The sequence below is a fragment of the Odontesthes bonariensis genome, chromosome 19 (genome assembly GCF_027942865.1).
Source record: "Odontesthes bonariensis isolate fOdoBon6 chromosome 19, fOdoBon6.hap1, whole genome shotgun sequence".
Lineage (NCBI taxonomy): Eukaryota > Metazoa > Chordata > Actinopteri > Atheriniformes > Atherinopsidae > Odontesthes > Odontesthes bonariensis.
The window spans coordinates 19,886,855-19,913,102 of record NC_134524.1 but is presented as its reverse complement, the minus strand read 5'-3'; the positions used below and the strand labels follow the sequence as shown (position 1 = coordinate 19,913,102).

At 39.6% G+C, this 26,248-nt stretch overlaps 2 protein-coding genes and 1 long non-coding RNA gene across 3 annotated transcripts; 2 read left to right on the top strand and 1 right to left on the bottom strand.

The window, feature by feature from the left end:
* The first annotated feature begins 25 nt into the window (after positions 1-25).
* Positions 26-1,387, top strand: LOC142369284 (uncharacterized). Its single transcript, XR_012767565.1, has 5 exons — positions 26-159; positions 272-313; positions 408-473; positions 647-707; positions 833-1,387. It is a non-coding gene; the product is annotated as an uncharacterized LOC142369284 (long non-coding RNA).
* Positions 1,388-2,756: 1,369 nt separating this feature from the next.
* On the bottom strand, positions 2,757-6,775 carry LOC142368909 (C-type mannose receptor 2-like). The gene is made up of 5 exons (XM_075451118.1): positions 6,707-6,775; positions 5,227-5,296; positions 4,587-4,967; positions 3,964-4,314; positions 2,757-3,844 (listed from the first exon to the last, which is right to left on the bottom strand). Exons 2-5 carry the CDS (start codon positions 5,258-5,260, stop codon positions 3,498-3,500), a joined length of 1,113 nt encoding a protein of 370 aa, XP_075307233.1. The 5' UTR covers positions 5,261-5,296; positions 6,707-6,775; the 3' UTR covers positions 2,757-3,497.
* A 2,530-nt stretch (positions 6,776-9,305) lies between these two features.
* Positions 9,306-13,171, top strand: LOC142368554 (macrophage mannose receptor 1-like). The gene is made up of 5 exons (XM_075450762.1): positions 9,306-9,371; positions 10,142-10,182; positions 10,802-11,188; positions 11,680-12,069; positions 12,189-13,171. The coding sequence occupies exons 1-5, from the start codon at positions 9,364-9,366 to the stop codon at positions 12,533-12,535; spliced, it is 1,173 nt and encodes a 390-aa protein (XP_075306877.1). The 5' UTR covers positions 9,306-9,363; the 3' UTR covers positions 12,536-13,171.
* Positions 13,172-26,248: the final 13,077 nt, after the last annotated feature.

The window sequence follows — 26,248 nt, the reverse complement described above, 5'->3', positions numbered from 1 at the left end:
CTTTAAGCAGGTTTTAAAAAAAAAAAGTAATGCTCCTTTAAAATTTCATTTCATGTGCCAGAGTCACTGAGTCTCAGAGAACCCATCAGGCCTCTGCTACAGTCCAAACTGGTAACCAAGGAGACAGTCCGCAGCAAATATACTCCTCTCTTCTACACGGTCAGTTTTCAGTCTAATACTAGTTTGCGTTCTAATAGTTCTAGTTTTTAGTGTGTAAAACAATGTCATGGGCTTCTGGGTGACAAATTCCTTTATTTTCACTGGCCCACAGGTGATGCTAGCGTTTACGAGTCAATCGGAGGCTCTGGAAATGGTACAGTACTTGTATTTGATGATGAAGGCCTGCATTTAAAACCGATTTCAACTCGGTAACTGACCTCCAAGCACGTAAACTGTCACGATTTCAGGTGGAGGGGCAGATGAGGACGGAGATGTTGGACCTCATGTTCAGCTCAGAGGGGTCGGTCAGAGGAGTGAGTACCCTCAGTGTGAAACTGCAGAAGAGTAACGATTGTGCGCAGTTTGGTGTGCAGTAAAGCTTTACATTGTTGTATTGAGATTTTCCTTTCAGCTAGTAGCCTGCTTAAAGGATGTGGTATGAATGAAATCTGTGTACTATTTTTTTCCCTTGTGTTCATCTTTACAGAAACATGTGATGGTCAGCAGAGGAGCTCTGACTTGTAACGTGAGTCCAGATTCAGGCACAGGTACTGATAAACCTTTACTGCTGGCTGAAAACAGCCGTGATAATATCACAGAGTATTAGACTGTGTATTCTGTACTATTGACTGGTTCTCTATACATACTTGTGTTTATTTTCACTTGATTTCAGGCCCGTAAAGAGAGTTGGGAGAGAAACATGGAGGAGAATATCAAAAATAAAATGCGTCCGTCTGTACATAATTTTCTGCTCACCTGAAGTCGTGATTTCCCGGGCTGCCAGTGTTTGTTGCTTTTACTGTCATGTACCTGTTGCTGCCATTAAAGTCAAGTAGAGGTAATATATTTCATCAGAAAGTCAAACGTCTTGCTTCCAGCATTTGCTTTGTTTTCTACGTTCTATTGTGAATAAAGCATTGGTTTATGACAGAGGTCTTCAACAGGGGGTCCGCGAAGGTACTGCAGGAGGGTCGCGAAATCTTTGGTTGATTAGACAATTTTTAACATTTCTTTTTTTTTTCAAACAGTTTTTTCTCACAAATTGTGTGCAAACGTGTGCCATCCACAGATGGTTTGAGGATTCATTGTCCCATCTACATGCATGTTTAAAAATCTGTGGATTATTTGAATAGCTCAGTGTTGTATGCAAGATGTTTGTTTATAAATGGCAGTGGCACGGCCACCCTGTACCTTGCACATGTTTAAAATAAAAACATGAATATATTAACCTGTGTATTATTTGAATAGCTTAGTATTGAATGTACAATAACAGAGTAGCTATGTTTATACACGGCACTAGGCCCCGTTAAATATAAAACACAATTGTATGCCATATAAATAGTAGGGGGGTCCCTGCTCCAACTCTCCATCAGTTTGGGGGTCCCTGGCCTGAAAAACGTTGAAGAGCCCTGGATTAAGAGATCTGGAAGTCATTGTATTCTGTTTTGACATTTTCCACTGGGTCCAAACATTTTGGGAATTGAGGTTGTAACAAATGTTTTGATTTGTTTGAGTGAAAAGAAAATGGCTTTAATAGTTCCTGCTTCAGATCATTCTAACCCTAACCCATTTGCCAGTTTAATATAATCTAGTTGGTATCTGAATGATCCACACCAGTAAACTGCCAAAATGCACCGTTTTAGTTGATTTATTTTGCTGACTGAATAATGGTGATTATGATGTTTTAAAAATCTGCCTTAGACGCCAAATGATTCCTGATCCTGTTAAACAAACTAAAGAAAACTTGCAGAGCACGAGAGCAGCTTTGCCTGTTGACACTGACCCTTTCAAAGCTGTTGAACTTTAAAATAAGTTTAAAATAATAGCAGCAGAGACAGCAACAGTTGCATGTCTGGGTGCTACTGCCACCATTTGCCTTTATTCAAATGGATTCTGGGTGCTGCTGTGCTACCATCTGATGCATGCTTATGAGATGAAATGTTCAGGTTATTTATCAAATCTATCACACAAAATATAACCCAATATAACCCATAATCAGGATGAGCAGGTACACACTCCACTGCATCTTTGCTCTGTTAAATGAAATTACTGTTTAATTTCAACAGATACTTTGTGGAGCTCAAAGACTCGTTTCATTTCTTTATTTAGGAAAATGGTATAATGTGAGAAGCTATGCAAATTTTCATTTAGCACAAAATGTTACAGGTGAGGACAGACCCTGACTCTTTTTGCTTTGACGTAACCCAGTGCAGATATTTGCATTGTAAATATGTAGCAAGGTGTTGTGACATGTTTGTCCAGTGTCTATCTGTGGTCTTCTCTCAGTATCAGCTGTTCTGTGCAGTTTGAACAGTGTTTATTACTTTTTTTCTGACGTTACAAGCTTTAATGTAACAGACTTGAAAGTAGACCAATTGCCGGGTTTAGATACAAATGCCAAACACAGTTGCCTATGACAACCACAAATATTAAGCATCAAAGGTTATCTAAATCATCACTATTTTGCCAGAACATTTTGCAAATGTACAGAAGATCATTGATTGCTGCTTTAATTTAATAATGATTTTAATCTTATTATGTCATGAAGCAGCCACTGAGCGTCTCGATTTCAGAGATGACAACAAAGTAACGTGCAAAAGAAGTAGTTTTATTTAGCAAGAGAAATGTACATTAAGACATGGAGATATTATGGCAAATGTCTAGCCTCCGTAAGCATCAGCCTATGAATGAGAATCAGCAGCCTTCCATGGACTCTGTAACAGCGCTGCAAAATCCAGAGCCCGCTGCCGTATTTTATTCTGGTATTAGTCTTGTTTTTATTCATTTTCATCTTATTCCTATTTCATCCCTTTGCCTCATTCCTAGAGCAGTGTGACTGCTGCCAAAGCTGGTTGTCCAGGTGGAAATGCTTTTTGTATCAAAGAGAAACATTTGTTTCAGAAAAACGTCATTCACAAAAAAAACGAGTGTTGTTGCAGTTTGTAAAACTTCTTCACTGGAAACTATGTTTGTATAGCATAAGAGGAATTCCATTATTGGTCAGAACAAAACTCATTAAACTGTTATTAGATTACATGATTTCATAGAACATAACCATCACCATTTCAAAAACTAAGCTAACATTTATAGTTAAATATCCATCGGTAAATTTACCTCAAACAACTTTACCTCATTGCTTTGAGAGGGCACACATATGACATGAGAGCATATACTCATGGAAAATAAAGCCTAACCCATAAATTCAACTCTACGGTTATTGACTGAATTAGCTCCACTTCAATTCTTTATTTCTACATTTCCCAGACAGCTTTAATAGAAATTTAAGGAACACACAACCAAAATCACACAGAATAAATGAGGAGTGAGGAGAGAGGGATTTAAGACTTAGAACAGAGGAAATGAAACTCCTCAGCATCATTCTTTTTGAACCACTTATGCTGTCCTCCCGTTTCCATGGCTCCAGACATGTTACACTCATCCATCTCTTTACCGGAGGCCCAGTTCTTATAGCTGACCGCCTCGTCGCTGACCCAGAACCAGAAATCCAGGGTGCAGGTGTAGCGCACTCCCGTCCAGACAAAAGGAGTCGTGGCGCTCTTGGCTTTCTCCTGGACCCATCTCTGCTCGTCAAGGTTACTGATGGTGACCAGGTCATGGTGGTGATCTCTGCAGTAGTACAAGGCGTCCTCCCAGCTCATCTTTTCCTTGATCAGGATCACGTTGTCTGTCGTGGAAGTTACAGAAACAAAACAAAGCATCAAAACTTCAGTTCAGTTCATGACTCCAAACTCAGGCCAATGGGAAGGCCTTAAGTGTTGTCTTCATTGATAGAAAACCTCTTACCTTCATAACAGAAAAAGGGGTTTTCTTTGTCACAGTCATCAGTCTTCCACCTCCGTTGCTCATTCAGTTGGATCATAGCACATTGGTTCTTGTTTTGCTGAAAACTTGTCAAATAATCCTGAGGATCCCAGTGTCTGAAAGAAAAACTGCTCCCATCTGACCACTTCCAGGTGTCTCTGAACAGACCGATTAAATATTGTTTGTTACCGTTAATCCTTCCATTCAGTTTCTTATCTTGCAGCTGGTGCAGTCCGCTGATCAGGTCAGTGTGCTTCTCTCTGCAGTAGCTCTGAGCTTCCCACCAGTTTTTATTTTCTTTAACCAAAGGGAATTTCTCAGGTGTTTCACTTTCTGTGGAGTAAACAGACAAACTCACATCACAGTTTACATGTTTTTTTTTTTCTTTCTAAACAGCAGTTTAAAAAGTGTGCAACATCAGGACTGGCATCAACAAACCCTTATGAAACTTTGCCTGTGATACCAGTGTGACAGAAATGTTCATCTTAGCATTACTTGGTTCAGTTACTGAATTTCTGAAAAGGTGTGAAAATAAAACACGATGCCTATTAAAGACTTTTATCTGGTGCAGCGCTGAATTTACACATCAGGCAAACTATTCTTACCTTTATAGCAGATAAAGCGTTGTTTAGTCACACATAACACATCTACCCATTTGAGGTCCGAGTTTATGGCCGCACATGCGGTTACAGTTTCTCCAGCATTCGGTTCTCCGGGATTCCAGGCAGTTTCGTTTTCATTGAACTCCATCCCAGGTAGAGACCAGTGCCAAGTTCTGTTGCCATCTGTTTGGTTGGACAGACCTATCCAAGCTGGTCCTTTCTCTCCTTTCCCCCTCGCAAGGAGTCTGCCCATGTCTGTCATGTTAGACACTGTGGCTAGGTCGGTGTATTTATCTCTGCAGTAATTCTGGGCGTCAGACCAATTCTTCTCTTCTTTAATAAAGTGATAGTTGTAGAGTTGACATGTGGTGAAACACCACAGACCTAAAAGCCAATAAAGAAAAACCATTGAAGCTGATTGTAAAACAAAACTGCCCAGAATATCATTCACAATGGCAACTAATACTAATGAGCTAATGTTTTGCATAAAATAGTCAAATGTCTCACTTTCAGCATTTGGTATTTTTTTCTATGTTCTACCAAAAATAATATATCAGCTTCTGAGTTTAGTAAATGATAGCATTGTTTTTTTTTTTACACTCCAGACAGTGTTCAACTGTAGCATTGCTGCAGATCCACTTACCCATCAGAATGAGCAGAAACAAACTCAGCTGCATCTTTGCTCTGTTGGATGGAGTCAGTTATATTCTAAACTGAGGAGAGAAAATGCAGTTATGTTAACTACTTGGCTTTGCATTAAACCTATCGTTTGTTTAAAAGAGGTGTGCAACAGGCTGATAACCTTAGAGAAAAGGAAAACGAGCGGTGAGCATTTAAATCTGCCAGCTTTTTCATTCCAGTTAAACACATGCGAGTAACAAAAGCTACCGCAAAATGCAAAATCACAGAGAGAAAAACTAAGTCCAGCATCGCTGATTCTATAGAAATTAGGAGGGTAAGTAGCCGCTGGGTGCTGCTGATCAAACGCACCCGATTAAATGATCCTCAGCAAGTGTGAGCACCTCTTAAAAAAGCAAAAGTTTAAGCAGTTTGCTGGTCTGGAGCATTCAGGTGTGTGTTAACACAAAGCCAAGGAGGAAAGGCATCAGCGAGGGTCTTAGAGAAGTAATTGTTGCCCCATCAGTCTGGGAAATGTTGTAAGACCAATTATACAGGGAGGAAGATTACTCACAAATGAAAAAAACCTTGAAGACAGCTGCCAAAAAAACCAAGAGCTACATTTCAGATTCCACAGGCCTCAGTTAGTCATGTTAAGTGTTAAAGTTTGAGTTCTTCATCAAGGGGAGCTTTACATTCATAAAGCTTCCCTTGGCATATAAAATGTGTTTGGCATAAACAGTATTCAGATTACAATTCTGCTGCCATAATGCTGGACAGGACAAGGGGTTAAAAATTAAAAAATAAAAATAAAAATTTTAAAGTTTGAGTTCTTCATTTCACATCAGCATAAGGAGTGATGTGTTTTAATCGTCGAAGGATATTTGCAGTCGACAGACAGACACAAGCTTAATGTGTGGAGGTTTGACAGGTTACAGTCCAAATAATCTTTCAGTAACGCAGAGCAGGGTTTTTTTTTTCTTTACAGGTTTGTAAAAGTCCTGCGTCTCCTAAATGCAAATATTCAGATCATTTCAGTTAAATTAATACACAACTAAAATGCTTTTATTATTAAATTGACATTTTTAATTGACAAATTCTATTTATCCCAGTAGATATATTTACATTTAGTCATTTTAGGGGATCAGAGCCAGCATTTGGCCATCAAAGCTACAGCAGAGAGAAGCAGCCAGTGTCTCTGGATGAAGAGATCTGCAGGACACCAGAGTTTGAGATCCCTGCCTTAGATACACAAGTTAACTGCCAAACCCCTGATAGAGCAGGTTGTATTTATTCTCCTCAGGGGACATAGGTTTCATGTTTTCATTAAATATAAAACACGCTCTTGTAAAACTTCAGCATTGCACAAGACACCATTTGCATCAGGTGAAAAGGGGTTAATAGAGTACTGAATAAGAATTTCTCAAAACTATAGAAACGTTTGAAAATATTGGGTAAACTAAATCAACTTCATATCCAAAGTACGACAACAGATCTTGACTTACATTCTGTTTCCCCGTCTTCACTGGCCTCAGTCTGATGCCCTGACCTGTCTCGACCAACTGTGCTGAGTGGCTGATGTGGGCTGAGAATAAACATTGTATATCAATCTCTGGAAGTTTGATTTGAATATTAGAATGGACAGGAGATAGGAATGTTTGTCCACCTGTACAATACCTCGTAGTTCAAGTTTTCGGGGGATGTTTTGTGTTGGATTTGTATAGCTTCATGTGATAGGTACTGAGACAAATGAGCATTAAACTGTTGTGCGTGACAATGTATATTTATTTAACGATAATCATATCATTTTGAATATCCAAACCTCCAATTCTAAATCCAAATTAAACATGTTCTTTTAAAGAAGAGCCATTAGTGGGTCAGGAGGGAAGTAGAAAAGTGAAAGGACTGTAAAAAGGATTAATCTGGACAGGATTTGTACCAACCAACAAAACCTCTCCTTCTTTCTTAAATGGCACTTTTCAAAGTGGTGAATGAAACTCCATTTACCGTATAATCTATCAAAGTATAACTGTTTTTTGCCTTTTTCACACATGGTTGGGGTGACACTTTCTGGTAAGAATATGACATTTTGAAAAACTAACATCATAACACATGCTTTCTTTTGGCATTACATACCTAAACTAAGTTTTAGAGATGGTTTTTGCAGGTTCACCTCCATTAATCTTTGATAAGACAGAGTACAGTCAGTGAAAAATGTGCTCTACCAAATGGTAGAGCAGCACGTTGAATGGTTAAACTTGGTCAAAAAAGTATTGATAGGGTTGAGGCAAGGACTTTCAGAGGGTCACATAACTTGGACTCGAGTCAAACTAGACACGCATTAATCGGAGGCTGAGAAAGGAGGATTTTTAGTGCGCATTGCCAATTCTGTCAAGTTTTACAGAGACTCCTCAGGTTTCAGGAGCTAGTTTTCAAACACTGCTTAGGTTCTGGTGCTATTTTAAACTGTTTGCTCGAGTCATAATAAGTTAAAGAAGATATAATCCACTATATCTGTCATAATGCTGAGTTGTGGAGTTGGACCCAAATGCAGAACACATGGGGGGGGAGGGGGGGGTAGGTTATGAAGATTTAATGAAGACGGACTGAGGAGAGAGAGAAAGATGGCACAGGGGGCGAGGGAGACCACACTAACTATGAAAATGAATCTAAAGCAAAGGGAAAACATACCAGAATAATAACGGAGAAATAATCCAACTAACACAAAGAACACACAAGCAGTAATAAAACAGAACTGAATATGAGGAAAAACAGAACTAAGGTGAAACAAAGACTGATCTAAAACAGAAAGAACCGAGAGCACTGAGCAAAAACATAACCAATAACTAAATACAAAAACACCAATAAACACCCAGATCCTGACAATATTCAAAATAACCTGGAAATGTACCGACATTTTTTTGGATATGAGACTAATTTACCACAAGACATATTAAATCCAATTTGTGGTTACTGTTCAATAGTTCTATATACTATGAAAGTGCAATGTCAGCACTATTTTTTTTAACCAGCTTTGAAATATTGACCGGCTTTGGCAGCAGTCACGCTGCTCTGGGAATGAGGCAAACAGATGAAAAAGAAATTAGAATGGATGGACAGAGTGAAGGAAATATGTTTAATGGAAAAGATAACTTTCTCTCTCAGATCTAGAGGAGAGATCTTTCCCAGGAAATGGGAGAAATGGACTGCTTTCATCAAAACAATTGAGGACGCTACACGTTTAGCAAGTAAAGACACTGGTCATTAAACACAAGATTGACAGAGGAGCCCCCATGTTCCTGTCTGTATGTTGTTTTGTTTTATGTTTTTTGACAGTTTGTTGTCAACCTGTGTCCCCTTAAACTAAAAAGAACTAAATAAAAAGTATCAAAAAAAAGAAAAAGAAATTAGATAAAAAATCATTATAAACAAGACGTCAGAGAAAATACGGCAGTGGACTCTGTCATTTCATAACACCTCGGTACATATTTACAATGCAAATATCTGCACCGGGTAGGGTCAAAACAAAAAATTTCCCTAACATACTGTATGTCCGGGTCCGTCCTCACCAGCAGCACAACGAAAATTTGCATAACTTTGCATAACACAGACTCACAGTCGTTATACAATATTCTATTATTGCAAAGTATATATATATATGATTTATATATATATGTATATATATATATATAGTGAGAGAGAGAGAGAGAGAGAGAGAGAGAGAGAGAGAGAGAGAGAGAGAGAGAGAGAGAGAGTACCTTGTCAATTAATCTAAATTAAAAACCTGATATATCCCATTTTCCTAAATAAACAGACCTTTTGATATGACACTAGTCATTTAGCTCCACGCTATAGCTCTTGACTTTGGGACCCAGATCTGCTCTTTGAATGGGCCGTATTCAGAATCTTCTTTTGGTGGGATTCTACTGGACTACTGAATCAATGGTATCATTTTCTGTGGTCGCTGTTGCAAATTATTACCATCTCTGCTTTTAGCTCTGGTAAGCAAAGCAGGATGGGACTGCAGTTACAGCTTTGTGTGGCTTTTGTTTTTGGGATGTTCTTGGGATGCAAATCCTCGAGGAAGCTTTAATAAGACAGCATAAAGCTCCATTTTACTGGGACCTGCCTTCACTGTGCACTGAGTGGAGAGACGAAGCAGATGCAGATGTAAGTTTCAAATCTTTATCACCATTTTAAAGTTGCACCTCTGCACACAGACATTCTAGGATTTTATCGTATTGTATTTCATGATAAACACAAACTAACAGGTGAAAGATTGAAAATATCTTGATTCTACAGAGAATTTTGCCAGAACTGTAGCTTGTTTCAGGTTTTGAGTAATCTATCAGAGCATTTCAGCTCATCTTTTGGTGACACTTGATACTTTTTCTTCTCAGCTTGGAAGTTTTTAACAAACTAATAACAATTTTTTCCGACTAATGAAGTCAGATCAAATTTTGTGACAATTATTTAATTGCACGATATAAACAATACGATAGAATAAGCTGTGTAACACATTCTTATGATGTGACATTGAGGGTGTAACATTTTAAAATGTTGGAGCTCATGCAACATGGTTATTTGCTTTGTTAAACACAAAATCCTTCCTCATCGTTAATAAAAACAATCTTTGGAAAGTAACTGATTCTTCTGTTATTTGCAGGTGTTGGGAGAATGATTAGAAAGGTTGATTTTGTAAAACCTTTATGTAACCTTTGGGAAACATTCTGGGAGCAATCTGAAAGGACAAATGCTTCACAAATGTAGCCCTTAGATAGCGTTATCTGAAGTTTGCCTTCCGGTAACAGACTCGTCCGTGTTCATGAATGTTTTGTAATGTCAGCGGAAGACCTTTGGGCTATCCACCTGAGGTTATCTTATGTGTATCATCATCCACAAGGAATCTGTTGAAATAAAACAGCAATTTCATTCAACAGAGCAAAGATGCAGCGGAGTGTGTACCTGCTCATCCTGATGGGTAAGTAGAATGTCTCACCGGCTTGTGTTACATTTTTCTGTGATAGATTTGATCCCACAACTCGTCTTTCAACAAATTCAAGTATGATTATCCAGGAGTAATTCCATGAGTCTATCAGTACTTTTGGTGGTAATATTATCAGTCTTTCAAAAGATTTCATGCAATCTTCTGAGAAGATAGGAGTAATATTCATTCTGATCTCAGTTTAGGTTTAATCTTCCGTACTCATCTCCAGTTTAAGACTATCTAAAAAATGAGGCCAATTCTTTGAGCTGCTGACTTGCAAAGGGTTACACAGGCCAAACTAAAGAAAGTCCTGAATTAGGTTATGCAACATGAAAAGGAAATCTGCACCAAGCATAAACATGTCACCTCGTGTGGCTTGTAGTTTAGCAGCATTAAGGGTGGTCAGCAAAATGAGTAAAGATTCACATATATGGTGTCCATTTACCATTATATGTCTCTAGAATTTCCATAAGCCAAAATTGTGCTAACTCAAACACTTCTGGGTGTATTTTTCAATTTGGAGATCACCAGTCACGTCTGGACACAAGTTCCTGTACATTTTGAATGTGCATGTGTGTCCAAGTGTTTGTCCAATCTGTCTGTCTATTTCTAGGCCTGATGACCTGTTTTGCATGGGAACTCTATGAATACCATTATGTTGAGACGAAAAAACCCTGGAGTGAAGCCAGAAAATACTGTAGAGAGCACCATACAGATCTGGCTACATTGTCTAATATGACGGATGTGAAAAGACTAGAGTACTCTGCACAGAACGACGTGGAAGCCTGGATTGGGCTGCACATCGAAGAAAATGGCAACAAAACGTGGCACTGGTCTCTGCCAGGGGTGGAGTATGATAATGATAAAAAAAAAAATAAAACCTGGGACGACGGAGAGCCGAATGGGGGTGGTAATGATGAGAACTGTGGGGTTGTGCGGAAGAACAATCGATGGAACGATGTACAATGTACCAACAAATTCAGTTTTATCTGCTACAATGGTGAGAATATTTGGCAAATATTACTAATGTGTGTGTTAACATAAATAATATCATCAATATCTTAAAAAAAAAAAAAGACAACTGGTAAAGGGATCCCATCTTTTATCATCACAATTTCCTTTTAGGAAAAGGGATTTTCCCAGAATTACGATGATAATTCCACATTTTCATTAAGTCTGACGAGAACGTGCCTACGTTTTTTTTCAATTCTCAAACAATTTGTGATGAACAGCAAGCAACTGTACTTGTGGCAACATTATCATATGTCTCACATGAATGCTTCAAAAAGTTTTTAACAAGTTAAAAAAAAATACATTTTTCACTTAAAATCTTGCAAAAACTTTTTCTGTGGCACTTCTTTGTTTATTTATGTCACGGGCATGAAGGCAACAAAAAAAACAACAACTCACATTTAACAAGGGTTGTTGATGTTGCACACTTTTTAATTGCTGTTTAAAACTGTGATGTGAGTTTGTCTGTCTTCTCCACAGAAAGTGAAACACCTGAGAAATTCCATTTGGTTGAAGAAAATAAAAACTGGTGGGAAGCTCAGCGCTACTGCAGAGAGAAGCACACAGACCTGATCAGCGGACTGCACCAGCTGCAAGATGACAAAGTGAAAGGAATGATCAGCAAACTGCACCAGCAGCAAAATAACAATGGGGAAGGAAGGAATGACAAACAGGTTTTCATCGGTCTGTTCAGAGACACCTGGAAGTGGTCAGATGGGAGCAGTTTTTCTTTCAGACACTGGGATCCTGAAGATCATTTGACAAGTTTTCAGCAAAACAAGAACCAATGTGCTATGATCCAACTGAACGAGCAACGCAGGTGGAAGATTGCTGACTGTGGTGGAAAAAAAACCTTTTTCTGTTATGAAGGTAAGAGGTTTTCTATCAATGAAGACAACACTTAAGGCCTTCCCATTGGCCTGAGTTTGGAGTAATGAACTGAACTGAAGTGTTGATGCTTTGTTTTGTTTCTGTAACTTCCACGACAGACAACGTGATCCTGATCAAGGAAAAGATGAGCTGGGAGGACGCCTTGTACTACTGCAGAGATCACCACCATGACCTGGTCACCATCAGTAACCTTGACGAGCAGAGATGGGTCCAGGAGAAAGCCAAGAGCGCCACGACTCCTTTTGTCTGGACGGGAGTGCGCTACACCTGCACCCTGGATTTCTGGTTCTGGGTCAGCGACGAGGCGGTCAGCTATAAGAACTGGGCCTCCGGTGAAGAGATGGATGAGTGTAACATGTCTGGAGCCATGGAAAAGGGAGGACAGCACAAGTGGTTCAAAAAGAATGATGCTGAGGAGTTTCATTTCCTCTGTTCTAAGTCTTAAATCCCTCTCTGCTCACTGGTACCAGATTTGTTATTCATTTATTCTGTGTGATTTTGGTTGTGTGTTCCTTAAATTTCTATTAAAGTTGTCTGGCAAATGTAGAAATAATGAATTGAAGTGGAGCCAATTCAGTCAATAACCGTAGAGTTGAATTTATGGGTTAGGCTTTATTTTCCATGAGTATATGCTCTCATGTCATATGTGTGCCCTCTCAAAGCAATGAGGTAAAGTTGTTTGAGGGAAATTTACCGATGGATATTTAACTATAAATGTTAGCTTAGTTTTTGAAATGGTGATGTTTATGTTCTATAAGGTCATGTATTGTAGAGAGAGATTAAGTCTTAAATCTCTCTTTTGCTTTTTGAGCAAGTTTACGTTTATCCGTAAACTTGCTTATATATTGTATAAACAAGACAAAGTTCTACATTGACATTAAAGTCCGTTACAAAGTTTTGCAATGTTAGTAAAAATTCCCGCCAACAACCTATACTGACCATTCAAGATTATTTTTTCAAGTTGCCATTTTATCTTTTTTGTCAAAAGTGTGTACTCAATCTGTCAAGTTGCTATTTGTATCTTGTACAATTCCAAATTAGATTTGTGTCTTTAATCTTCAATAAACCTTTCAAGCATGGAGTGATCCTCTCTTATTTTAATGGAGCTGTGCCATACTACTTTTTTTTTTTAAAGTGTGTGGGAAAGTCTGTCTCTGTGGCCCAAAATAATAATAATTTAGATCTACCCTCGGTCGGTCACATGATCCACAGAGACTTGTCCCGCAGCTTGGCGCTGCTAAGCTGCGAGAGAGACGAAGAGAGCACAACTGACGGTCCGCTGAGTAGGTTCTGCAGCGGTATTTGTTTGAGCACGCCACGGTGTATTCTTGCAAGATGACTGACGAAGTTAGTGAAGCGAGCAGCATCCTGTGTGTGTGCGTCTGACTCTGCACACACTCTCAGAAGTTATAGCCACTAATTAACCACACACAGCGTGCTGAGGGGTAAAATTGTGTCTGTATGCCTGTATGAATGGCTTCTTTTTGTTTCTATGTTTCTTTTGTCATGGGCAAAGTGCATTAGAGAGATGTACAATTTTACTGTCCAGTGAGTTGCAGTGCTTTTCCTACATGTATATTTCTAGAGGCAATGAGGCACAGGTTATTTCACTAAAACTATGCAATGTAGCCTACATGGTTATTCCCATAATTGTGGACTATATTAGTATAAATACAACAACGACAATAATAATTAGAAGAATTTGAATTGTGATTTTCTCAACCTCATTAAAAAAAATCTGTACTTGTTTATAATATTTGGATACGCACAAATTAAATATAATATGCAAAAAAAAAAATGTAACTTTTATAACCTTGCTGTCTTGTGCAAAGTAGATTGTCAAGTACAAGTACATTTAAATACATGATTTCTATATCATTTAATTATTTACCTTATTATCAGCACTATGAACAATAAAGGGCAGATTATGAATCAGCACCATGGAAATTCGTATCTATACATTATATGTCTTAAAAAAAGTCTGAAATGTCCCTGTGTGTGTGTTTTATGTGCATTAGATTATAGTTTATCAATCATATTTCATTCTGCAGAGATGCCTCGTAAGGAGAGTGTCATACAGTCTGTATAACTGGACACACTAGTTCAGACACAAACCAAAAGGCTCAGAGGTGGTGGTGATAAATCGGTTTATTGGCAAGACACGGTGGGAACAGAGGCGCAGGACAGTGGAGATGGACCAGTAACCAGTAGGTGGGGAATCCAGGGGAAAACAGGGACAGATCTGCTGTGAGGGAGGCTGGCGGCTTGGTGGAGTAGAAGAAGGATTCCAGGGAGAACACGGAGGAGCAGGTGAGTAGCTGAGACCAGGAGCTGAAGACAGGGAAATAAAGATCAGTAAAATGCAAAGAAAACACTGCAGAAAAGACCAGAGTCAAGGCACAATACCACTGAAGGCAAGCAGACGATCTGGTGACGAGTGGAGGACTGAACCAGGACTTTGTGGGTGAAGAGAGTAGATGTAGACGAGGCTCCATTGATTGCAGGTGTGTAGGTAATTGGTTCCAGCTCCAGACCAACCTCCGGTCAGGACACACAGGAAATCCTGACGGAGAGGACGTTAAAAGGAAAACAAAAAGGAGTGTTTCAAATTCGTGCTCCATGTGCCCCCTTTTTACTTTGAGCACCTGCCCCTCCAAAGTACTCTGCACGGCCCTGCCTGTAGTCCTGTTGCTGCTCAGCAAAAGTGTATTTGTGAACAATGTCTCCCCCTCCACAGGCTTCATGAAGAGCAGTGAGGGATGAAGTACTCAGATTCTGAAGTGACGGCACACTAATGTTTCTATTTTAAGTCTATGTGGGTGTGTAATTTATGTGTTTTATCCTTTTATTGCAGAGTCATATGAGGAGAATGAAGCCATATTTTCACGTTTATCATTTACGTTTTTGGTGTTAGTTCTGAGTGTGGGGAGTACACACGAAGTGCCAGCAAGTTTCAGAACCTCTGTTTCAAGTACTCCCCTTTTTTGAATATCCCCCAGAAAAAGTGCCAATCCGTTTTTGTGAAAAAGCCTTCCAAGGCTGTGAAAGCGGACTACGATTGTTACATATTCTTCCCCCCGGAAAGCAATGTTTGTGATCAATGGCTTTTATTTATTTTTAACAGCATCCCCAACCGCCGACTTTTCCTTTGCGCTGCGCATTTCACGGAGTACGGTTTCACACAATTCCGAGCAGGCTTCAGTCGGAATTTTGCTCAGTAGATGGTCAGTTCCGACAGGGACAGACAGACTGCAGCGAGCTGTGCGCTCCGCTGAGAAGCTGATCGGCTGCAGCCTCCCATCTATCCATGACCTGCACGTCTCCAGGACTATGGGGCGAGCAGGTCGGATCACAGCTGACCCTTCTCTATTTGCACCACTCCCCTCGGGCAGGAGGCTTCGGTCCATTCGGACCAGAACCTCCCGTCACAAAAACAGTTTTTCCCCCTTGCAGTTGGACTTATGAACACTTCATAATCACCTCATAACCTGCCCCAGTCACTTTACCATCATTAAAATTGCACTAATGAAGCTGCACTGTTGTTGCTCTGTATATTGGATACTGTGTATTGTTGTACACACCTTGTACATTTTATATTCATATATTTTTATTCTTTATTTTGTATCATTATATCCTATGTTACATGTTTGCACCTTACGCCGCAGCAAATTCCTAGTTAGTGAACACTGTTCACTAACAATGGCAATAAAACGAATTCTGATGAGCTTTCTTTTCAGTCAGTGTATTACTCTATAGCTCTGTTTTCAGTGAGAGCAAGGGCAGCCAATCAAGCAACGGCAACCGAATAGCGCCAACACCTACCTGCATTTCATAATGAGGTTGCCAGATAAGCTCTGAAACGACGCCAATAAGGGCAAACGACGCATTCTAAACCCAGCATAGTAACATAGCTGTTTCAGACAGCCTTTTAGGCCCCATCCACACGTAGCCGGGTATCTGCTAAAACAAATATATTTTTCTACGTTTGGACCTGTCATCCACATGAAAACGCATAAAAACGCATCGTAAACGAATGTTTTTAAAAACTCCGGGCAAAGTGAAGATTTTTGAAAACTCCGTTTATGCAGCTGCGTATAGACGGAGATAACCGGAGATTTGCGTTTTCGAACGTCACAATATGCGCCAAAACAACAATAAATCTGCTTTAAAGTCTAAAGTTCGACCTTTGTTTACTGAAGAAGCATGGATGCCTTGAGAACTGTGGTGGTTATTATTGTGCAGGCGCTGTTTACTGCCTTGATTTTACACGCCCAAGTCGTACTCCCAGAGGAATGGCGTGACAATTTCGCATGTCCCGGTACTCACTCCTGTCGCTGTCGGAATTATTACGTCCTCATATCGAGGGGCAGTCCACTGTCATACGATCACCTGTCAGTGTGCTCAAAAAAGTTGCGTGCACACTTTATTATTTACCTGACGACGGCAGATTGCGCAAAACAGCAAATGCATTTGGCTTGTCAAGACAGATGAAAACGCAGATGTTCGGTTTTGTGTGGAAGGTGTTTTTTTCAAAAACGAGGTAATGTGGATACAAATTATTTTATAAACGGAGGGGGGGAAACATTCGGTTTTAAAAATACCCGGCTACGTGTGTACATAGCCTTAGAGAGGTTCTGAGCCATTACAGACCCAACCAATTCTTTTTGGGCTACATATCACATCACAGAACAAGTATTAATGCCCCAGTCAACCATTCTTCACCTTTAAAGGTAGGGTAGGAGATCCTGGATTCTGAGTCCAGCGAAGCTGCATTTTGAAAATACACAGGTAAAAAGTCCCAACCCTTTTCTTCACTTTCCCCTCGAAGGCATGCCTCTAGAGTACATGAACGCGCACGAGCACGAAGGTGCTCGTAATATCGGATATCGAGATATTGAGATTCAATAATGAGATATGAGTTTTGGTCCATATTGCCCAGCCCTAATCCTTCACAATCATGTTTGAAATTAACAAAAACAGCAAAGTCCCTATTCTCACTGGGCAAGATGGGTTTGTTGCTCTACAAATACACAATACCTCTTCACGTCTGATCAGACACAGTATGCCTTTTCCAAAATGGCAAACTGCATTGCTATAGTACATACTGCATGTGTCCCTGCACACACCATTGCCCAACCAATTAATTCATTCATTAACTGCCGGTGCTCTACCTTACTAGCTCAATGTTTCATTTGCCCCATACACTATTCCTATGTATGCAGTTACGAGAAAAGGATCTCCAGGTCATTAATTAGTGGACTGCAGGAGCACCTTATTGAAAAGTGGCTGGCAAAGGTTTGGGTAAGACCCAAGCTGAAATTGTGGGAGATGTTTGATGCTGTGGATGAGGAACCATATGGAGTCCAAGTCCAGGAAATTGAGTGCCCTCTGACTCCAGATATTATGGATACTGTACAGTCCATGATAAATCCCTTGGCATCATCAGAATCATTTGGCAGAGACGTTTATGTAACAATGGTTCAGTGTGTTGAAAGTCTAATGGCAGCACAAGAAATGCCTGAGATGTAAAACCTTGCAAAAGAATGAATGGTATATTTATTAACATTTGCAGACGGTCTACTTGTAAAAAAAAAAAAAACACTTGCTCAGATATCTGTTCAATTTTATGAGACAGGAGTCCCACACATGTTTATTGAAAAAAGAAATTTCCATTACTTTTCAGAATGCCCAACAGTGCTTTTGAAGAGTAACATGCACCAACAGAAAAGCAATGGTTTTGTAGCCATGAAAAACTAAAAAATTTGACAAAAACAGGAAGGGTACACTCTGTCAAACGTTTGCCCGTGGCATATGGCCAGCGTCAAAATGTTTTTAAACTCACTGTACGTTCCCAGGTGAGCTGAGGGGAATGTGACCGTGCGACTGCAGGCGCTTACAGTGGGAAAGCAAACCGTGTGTTGCGTGTCACAGTCATGGCAGACTTTTATATTGACGACAAAGTCCCTCTTGTCGCTGGGCAGAACAGGCTTGTGCCGCTGTCCTGTCATCCATTGCATGACGCGTCCTACATTCAAGCTTTCGGGAGCAACACTGTTGTTGCTGGGACCCCCTTCTTGTTCTTAATGAAAAAATTAACACAATGTTAGTTTGAATTGAAAAATAATAAATGTTAGTGACTGGATGACAGGCATTGTGTTGTGGCAATTGTTCAGACACCTCCAGTTATTGTCATTATAACTATGCATCTGTAAGCCCTTCATGTCTAGTTTCAAGAAACTGTTATCCTAGAGGTCACAATATTGCATTTCATCTATTATTCATTTGGGACCAAGTTTCCAAAAACGCCTCATGGGTTGTATAGTTGGAATCAATTAACCATTAACTACTACACTGTATAAAATGTACTGCAGGATAGCAGAAAAGTTACCCTTTCTTGGCTTAAACATACCAGAATCCTCAAGTTCTTGAAGGTAGTCCTGGAAAAAGTTCATTATCATTACTTCCTTTTGGTGCTTGGCCGTACCCATCTCACTGAAAACGGGCGGCTCCTCTCCAGAAGGAAGGCTGCATCTGCCTTTAAGAAGGAGGTGCATTTCAGTCTGCATCAACATTGTAATTCTTGCAGAAGACATTCATGTTCAATTTAAAAGCAGTCTAAAAACGTAAGAATATACCTTATCATCTTCCCCTGGAACAAACAGTGATAGGCAGAGATCTTGATGGGTCTTCATGACCTTTGGTAGGTCATACAGCTGCAGGCCTTTTCTCAGCTGGTCTAGTATCGGAATGACTCTCATGGTGGAGTGAAGTACAACAGTTCTAATGGACAAAATGTTTGATCAGGAACGCTTTAGTGTTAAACCTGTAGCATGAAATAAATGCCATGTTACTTTTAATCCATGTTTTAGACATGACCAAACAAGTAGCCTAATTCAAGTCATAAATTATTGTACAATAGACCCTTGCCTTAATGAAAACAAAAATGTCTCCAACATACCTTATCATGCTGTCTTTTTTCCCCCATAGACACGATTCCAGTGTATCCGCAGGTCACAATATGGTCAGCTAAATCACTGATGTTGTCATTACTGGCGCTGTTTATCTGAAAACAGTAGGTGTCAAGTAAAATTAAGTTGCATTGCATCATTGTTCTCTACAGGCAACAAACCAAAAAAGTAAAGTAAAGCAAGCCATATCATAATGAGGTTAATGACTAACTTTGATAAAATTGTATTTACCCTCTCAATAAGCTCTGACAGTTCAAAATCTGTTACATCACTGGCAGACACTTGTATGCTATCAGAGTCACCGGAGCAGAGATATCTGAAGCACCACTTGCGCATTAAGTTAGGGCAAGGTCCGCCTTGTGCCAGGCTAGCTGCCATGACCTCTCCTGCACTCCTAACCAAAACAAAACAACACAGCATATGAACTGCCTGAATATAGTTACAATTATATAAAAACAGGGTTAAGTAGTAATGCAATTAATACGCTAAAAGCAAAAGTTTCACTACGCACCTGAAGTAGTTAGAGTCCAAACTGTTGAGACAATACACAGGATTCTTCCCTTTCTTATCTGGCCCTCCAACAAAGAGTCTGTTTTCGATCTCTGCCACCATTTCTGCTTAACAGCAAATACAGGAGATTCAAAAGGTCTCTTCTGTCTCTCCCCCCATTTATTTAGCATTTGAGCTCACTACACCACCAGTGGACCCATGTTGACAGTGTGTCAAGTGTGTCTGATTTGACTATAGGAAGGAGAGGAATTATCTGTGCATCAGTCCAATAAAATTTCTTGGAAATAAATCATTCCTTTCTCTTTTGTTATCGTTTATCTTTTCTCCTGCACCTGGCCTTGAAAGAGTTTGATGTGCACACATGTTCTCTTATTGTGAAATTAAATATAGACAAACATTTATACCTGTGAGGAACCCTTTGCTAAGGGCACCAGTATCGATGCCTGCCTCGCCAAAGAATGTGACTTTAAGTCTACATTTGGGAGATGTCTTCTTCTGCCGTTGCCACTGTTGCATGCCTCTGCTGAAGAGGTCAGTTCGCGACACACAGATGGAAAATGTGTCTGTTTCATTCACTTGACAAGCGATCCAATCCAATATTTCCTCAGAACTGGAATTGAACATTAAAATAGAAAAAAATTGACCATTAAAATAGACACCTCCTGTACTGGTGAAATTCTTAAGGGGTGCAAGCAAAATATTTCATAAACACACCACATTTGTCTGTGATCACACTCCAACATATGACAAAGCTTTCCAACAGGAAAAAGATGATTGATACCGCAGTATCTCTTTAAAGTGTATATTATCTAGATGTCATAATTTGCCACCATAATTGCCTAATGTACAATATTACCTTTGAAAGATACTGATCTGACTGACTGGTACTGATCAAATGAACAAGACATGCAATTCTTAATAGAGATTGATGACTTATTTGAAATGATAAATGTAATACACAAAACACGTTATCTGTTGCGAAAAAATTTTTTGCAGAGTAACAGGGACAAAGGCCTTACCTTTGAAAAGTAGTCACTGCATCTCGTGAGAAGTTGCTCTTTGCTTCATGGGTTGCATTTCTTAAAAAAAAAAGACAAAATGTTGTTGATTTAAAATAAAAAAATTAAAAAAACCTATTACCAGAGCCAAAGCCATTTTAAGATTAAGACATTTTTCTGTTAAAGTACCTTAATCCACAGTCTGATGCGTGGGCCTCAATGATTTTAATGTCAAAGCTTTCTCTGCACACAGGACAGTCTGCAGTCTAACAACAACAACCACAGTGAGTGAGAATGTCTAATGTTATCCTGTGTCTACTCCACTTCTGTCTTTTTTATTTGATGTTATGTTTGCTGCATGTTGTACGGTTTGTTCTGTATTTTGTACCCCATCTCCGAGACAAATTTCTCCCTGGTGGAGACCAATAAACAACCTAACTAACTAACACAACAACAACAACAAAAAAAACATTTGCATGACACAAGATGAATACTTACCTTCTATTTAACACAGCATGATGAAATGTAAATTTGAACAATGCTAATTGGTTTGCTACCCAATTTTTCTAATGCAAAAAATTCAAAGTAAACAACTATTCCATTTCATTTCCAATTTAATGAACATAGAAATCTCACCATTTCTGCCTGATTTGGACGCAGGTCATGAGTGATGCTTTCCTATGTACGGAACATGTAAAAGATAAGATTATTCCACAAAAACAATTTTTCTTAGCACCAGAATTTCACAAGGCTAAGCATACAACCGCTGATGAACTGCAGAGATCCATTTTCTCCCTGCAGTTTTCGACATGGCTTGGAAGAATCTGTAGAGGTATCATCATATGGCAAATGGCACATGGAGATTTGGGCATGAGCCTAAATTCTTTCGCATCGGGAGGTAGCGGAGTAAGATCAATATGATCCTGCAACGGTGCTATGTACAGTGTGCACTTTCCGTTTCCAGAAACTCCCTTTAGTTGTTTCCCACTGTACCCTTCTGCGTCAGCAGGAATTACAAGCAACTTCCGTTGCCCACCACCGCCTAAAAAAAAAATGGTAAAACAGCCACTGTTATTATACTCCTTAAACCAGACTGCCAACTTTGGCCCATTAGTACTACTCAAGGTAGATTCCAATTAAAGCTACATCTTTTGTAATGGAAATTTTCAGAAATGTCATGTATAAATGTGCAAATTATGTTTTATATGCTTGAATGCAGAAAAAGCAACCATTCTATGAATTTTGGACTGTACCATAAGGGTAAACAAGTTAAAGAGCCTAACAAAAAATACATTTTCTAGAAGCCTACATCCTGTAGATGTGATTTAATATGCAGTGGGACAAGTGCCACATTCTTCCGCACCATGAACAATGCTACAAAAGGTCTGTTTGCCCTAGTCCATGGCCTACAGTGTGTGCAAACTATCACATATGTCAGCAGATAATGGCTCATCTATATGTATGTACAAACTATTTCAGAAAAGTTTCCATACAAAAAAAAGTGTTGATTACATGATGACAATCAGCTGGTGAAGTTCAGGGGATATTTATCAATTAAAACTTCTGCCCTATTCACCCATAAAACAGTACAGCCCTCTGAACTGAGTGTAGAGAAGCAGTCATACCTGGTGATTTATGAAGCATCCAGCCCCCAGAGATGCTGGCAAGCCTGGGATATGCCTCCAGGAGTGAATCTGTCAACTTGCACAACACATTTCATCATATGGTTGGATTTACACATTTCTCATACCACTGCTCATCTCTCTGGGCAATGCACTCAGTTGAAATACAATTAAAATAACAACAGCAGTGACAAACTAACAAAATACTAAAAGATACCTCAGCATGTGTAGCATTTTCTGCCAATGTGACAGAGCGCTTTCCCAGGCCTGCCAGTATGAACTGAAGCTCCTCATCTCCTTTCGGAGTCTTTGACCGCTGCTCATCCAGCAAGTAAAAATTGATTGCAAGTGATTTTTGTGGCTTAAGGTATGGCGCAAATCTTTTCTTTCCCCGGGCCTCCCGTCGGAAGAATCCAGGAAAAGATCTGAACACACGAACATACAAACTTAGTTGTTTGAAACATAGAAATGACAAATTTAATTGGAAGACAGTGAAATGAGTTGAAAGCATAGCAAATGAACAAGACATGTAATTCTTAATAGAGATTGATGACTTATTTGAAATGCTAAATGTGTTTTTTAAACACTGCTTTAATTTAAACTTTGCTGTAGTTACTTTCCCAGCTATAATATATAAACTGTATGCATTTTTGCTCAGTGCTACTGCCACAAGACATACCTTGCCATTTCCTGATGGACCGACACACTGTGAGGCGGCACATTATTTGATGTATGACCCTGTCCCTCAACCTGCCTCTGTCCCTCAACCTGCCTCTGTCCTGTGGCCTGTCTCAGTCCGTCAGCTTGTCTTTGACCCTGAGGCTGTGCATTTACATTGCTGTTGTTCAGCAAATTCAGGAGGCTTCGCGCTGTATTGAGGATGTCGTGGACCTAACAAAAATGTATTAATAGGGTTATGTATATGAAATACATTACAAGCCTATTCACAGTAAACGGGGAGGCGGAAGTTGGGACAAGGCTGTTTCTGTTTGCCTACTTTTCCTTTAAGGTGTTAGACAAAAATGCATCATATGTCCCCATAAGCTACATGTTAAATAGTTATGTTATTGTTATTATATATATATATATTTTAATAATGAACCAGGAGTACGCATATTAAACAGCCCATGGTCTCTTAATGTGATTTAACGACTGTCAATGGTGATGTGTGCAAGTCTGTGCCAAGTTTGGGCAGAACACTGTTCCGCACAAACAATGCCACCAAATCAAATATTAGCCTATTGTGGTACAACCATGGGCGCAAGTTCATCAAACCAGCTACAATCACTTGCTTACAACCGACTAAACACTTGAAGTTGCCCAGTCAACGACGGTAGCAGGGGATTTCTGTGCGAGACAGTGTTGAACCGAACAGTGTCTGCGACTAGGGCTGGGCGATATGGACCAAAACTCATATCTCGATATTTTATCTCAATATCTCGATATCCGATATTATAACGATATTAAAAGGAGAAAAAAAACGGGTAAAGTGTGCAGTTCTAACTCCAAGCCACAAGTCGTTTTGAGTTGTTTTTGCTCAAGAAAGCACAGATATATACAAGAGAAGATAATAAACAATATGTATGTAACTCCACGATACATTTAATCACCATGAACCATTTATTTAGGTTTCGTTTTGTTTAATTTTTGCTCACAAATATATCACAACAATTGCAGATTTTGCAACTTTCCCCACACAAGCAACATTGCACACCAAATACTGGAGCATACACCAACCCACTGCACTGCCATACAAAAGCCACAATGCACATTAAATGCTTAAAACAACTGTATATCAATACTACACATTAAACCCAAAGCCCGATCCACAACAGTGCTCTCAGTATGTTGGTGAGTGAGTGTAGTTTTACATAGCAATGCTGAGCATAGCGAACCATTATCTATGTAAAGTCATTTGACTACATTACCCAGCCTGCACCGCAACCAGGAAGTATACTCGTGTGATGTGAAGACGCTACTCTTTAAAGATTTACTGCAATATACCCTTGGATCCTATTAAACAGACAACGTTTAACATCAGTGTGACCAAAGTAACCAATAACCAAGACACAGTGGATTTAAACAAACTCATACCGCGGCTCATAAAATGCCGAGATCCAAATATCCAAATGCTGACATTGTGTCTTTGTTAGCGTAATGCACGAGAGAGAGAGAGCGATTCTGTTGTCAAGAACCTGGGAGATAATGTGCGCTGTTAGCACTTAAGCACTTCGTGGATACTACTGAAACGTGAAGATTGTGACGACGTGACAAATTTGTTTTGTTTAGATCAACCACTCTCAGAGATCGCATGAAACACCGATGGCGGTGACTTTAGCTCTGTGTTTTGGTAACCCAGCTTGACCGTCGGAGCCCAGTCCACTGACTCAGTAGCCAACAACGCGCTGGGACAGCCTTCAAAACAAAGCCCAAACGTAGCCCTTATTACATTACTGTTGATTGGCATTTAAGGCAAGGCAAGGCAATTTTATTTATAGAGCACAATTCTTACACAGGGCAATTCAAAGTGCTTTACAGCTACATAAAATCACAAGATGGCAATAAAACCATTAAAAAGGAATAAAAAAATTAAAAGAAAGAAATTAAAAAAGAAAGAAATTTAAAACCCATTAAAATAATCATTAATTAATTAAAAAGTGAAGAGTGCAGATAAAATACTTTCAGGTGTCATATGCACAGCTAAATAGAACTGTTTTCAGCCTGGATTTAAACATTGTCAGAGTTGAGGCCTTTCTCACATCTTCTGGAAGACTGTTCCATAATAATACTTTACTGCACTACTACAAAACAGTTAGATTTCGCGCATACCTTTGACGAAGTGGTCACCGTAGACACGAGCATTTGCAGATTCAGCCCCTCCAGTCTGTAAACGTAGGTTAGCTATCCACTTTTTGCGGCGTTGTTCTGTGAGTTTTTTTTCCATTTCTCACCTCTATGGGCGATTACCTTCGGTACCCGATAGTAACCCTTTCCCTTCTCTCGGTTAGACCGATTGCTACATCCAAAAACGGCACAAAACTGAGGCATTTTGGGCAAAAAGTGCCAGACAAAACACAGTGTTTTCAATGGGCTCCAGCTCAGGTTGCCCACCACCTGGGTTCGCGCGCTTAGAAAAATACGGAAGTGACGTCAAGTGAAACCCTCCTATACCGGTAAAGCGATATTGTCTCAACTTCATATCGCTTTCAAATTTGTACCGGTATATCGCCAACTACCGGTATATCGCCCAGCCCTATCTGCGACTACTGCACAATTCTAACGTTTCACAAACACTGTACATTAAGGCAATACGCCAACGTTATCGTTACATCTCGCAGGTGGAAAGCTAAATGACGACCACCACCATCATCATCCCCTTACTTCAACTTACTTCTTGATGTCAAAACTTTTGGACTCATTTATGCATGCATTTCTAGTTTATGCACACGAACATCAAAACATATGCATGCATTTCACACGAACATCAAAACATATGCATGCATTTCCAGTTTATGCACACGAACATTTTGAAAGCTACTTTATGCACACGAACATTTTGAAAGCTACTTTACTCCATATAATTCGTTCACGGAGCAGGGTACACGCACAGGGGGAAGAGTGTTTCAAGCAATATGTAAAAAAAATGTTCCAGAAAAAGATCGCCTACCCCACCTTTAAGCAGAAAAATAAATCTACAAAATCTTAAAAAAAAAACAAAAAAAAACATTCATCGTACATTATTAAAGGCGGGGTAGGGGATCTTTTTCTGGAACATTTTTTTACATATTGCTTGAAATACTCTTCACACCCCCATTGCAACCAATTAATTAAAAGTTTTGACACAAATATGAAAAGTTTTAGTGGCCTCTAGAACGTACAATCTAGGAAAAACACTATCCAATCATTGTGAACGGACCGTTCACAATGATTGGATACTGATGCCGTCTATCAAACTGCAATCTGCTCCTCCCTCCCCCTCCCCCTCCTTCTCCCTGTGCGCGTACCCTGCTCCGTGAACGAAGCTCGGCAGGAAGCTAAACTAGAGCCAGCTTGGCTAGCA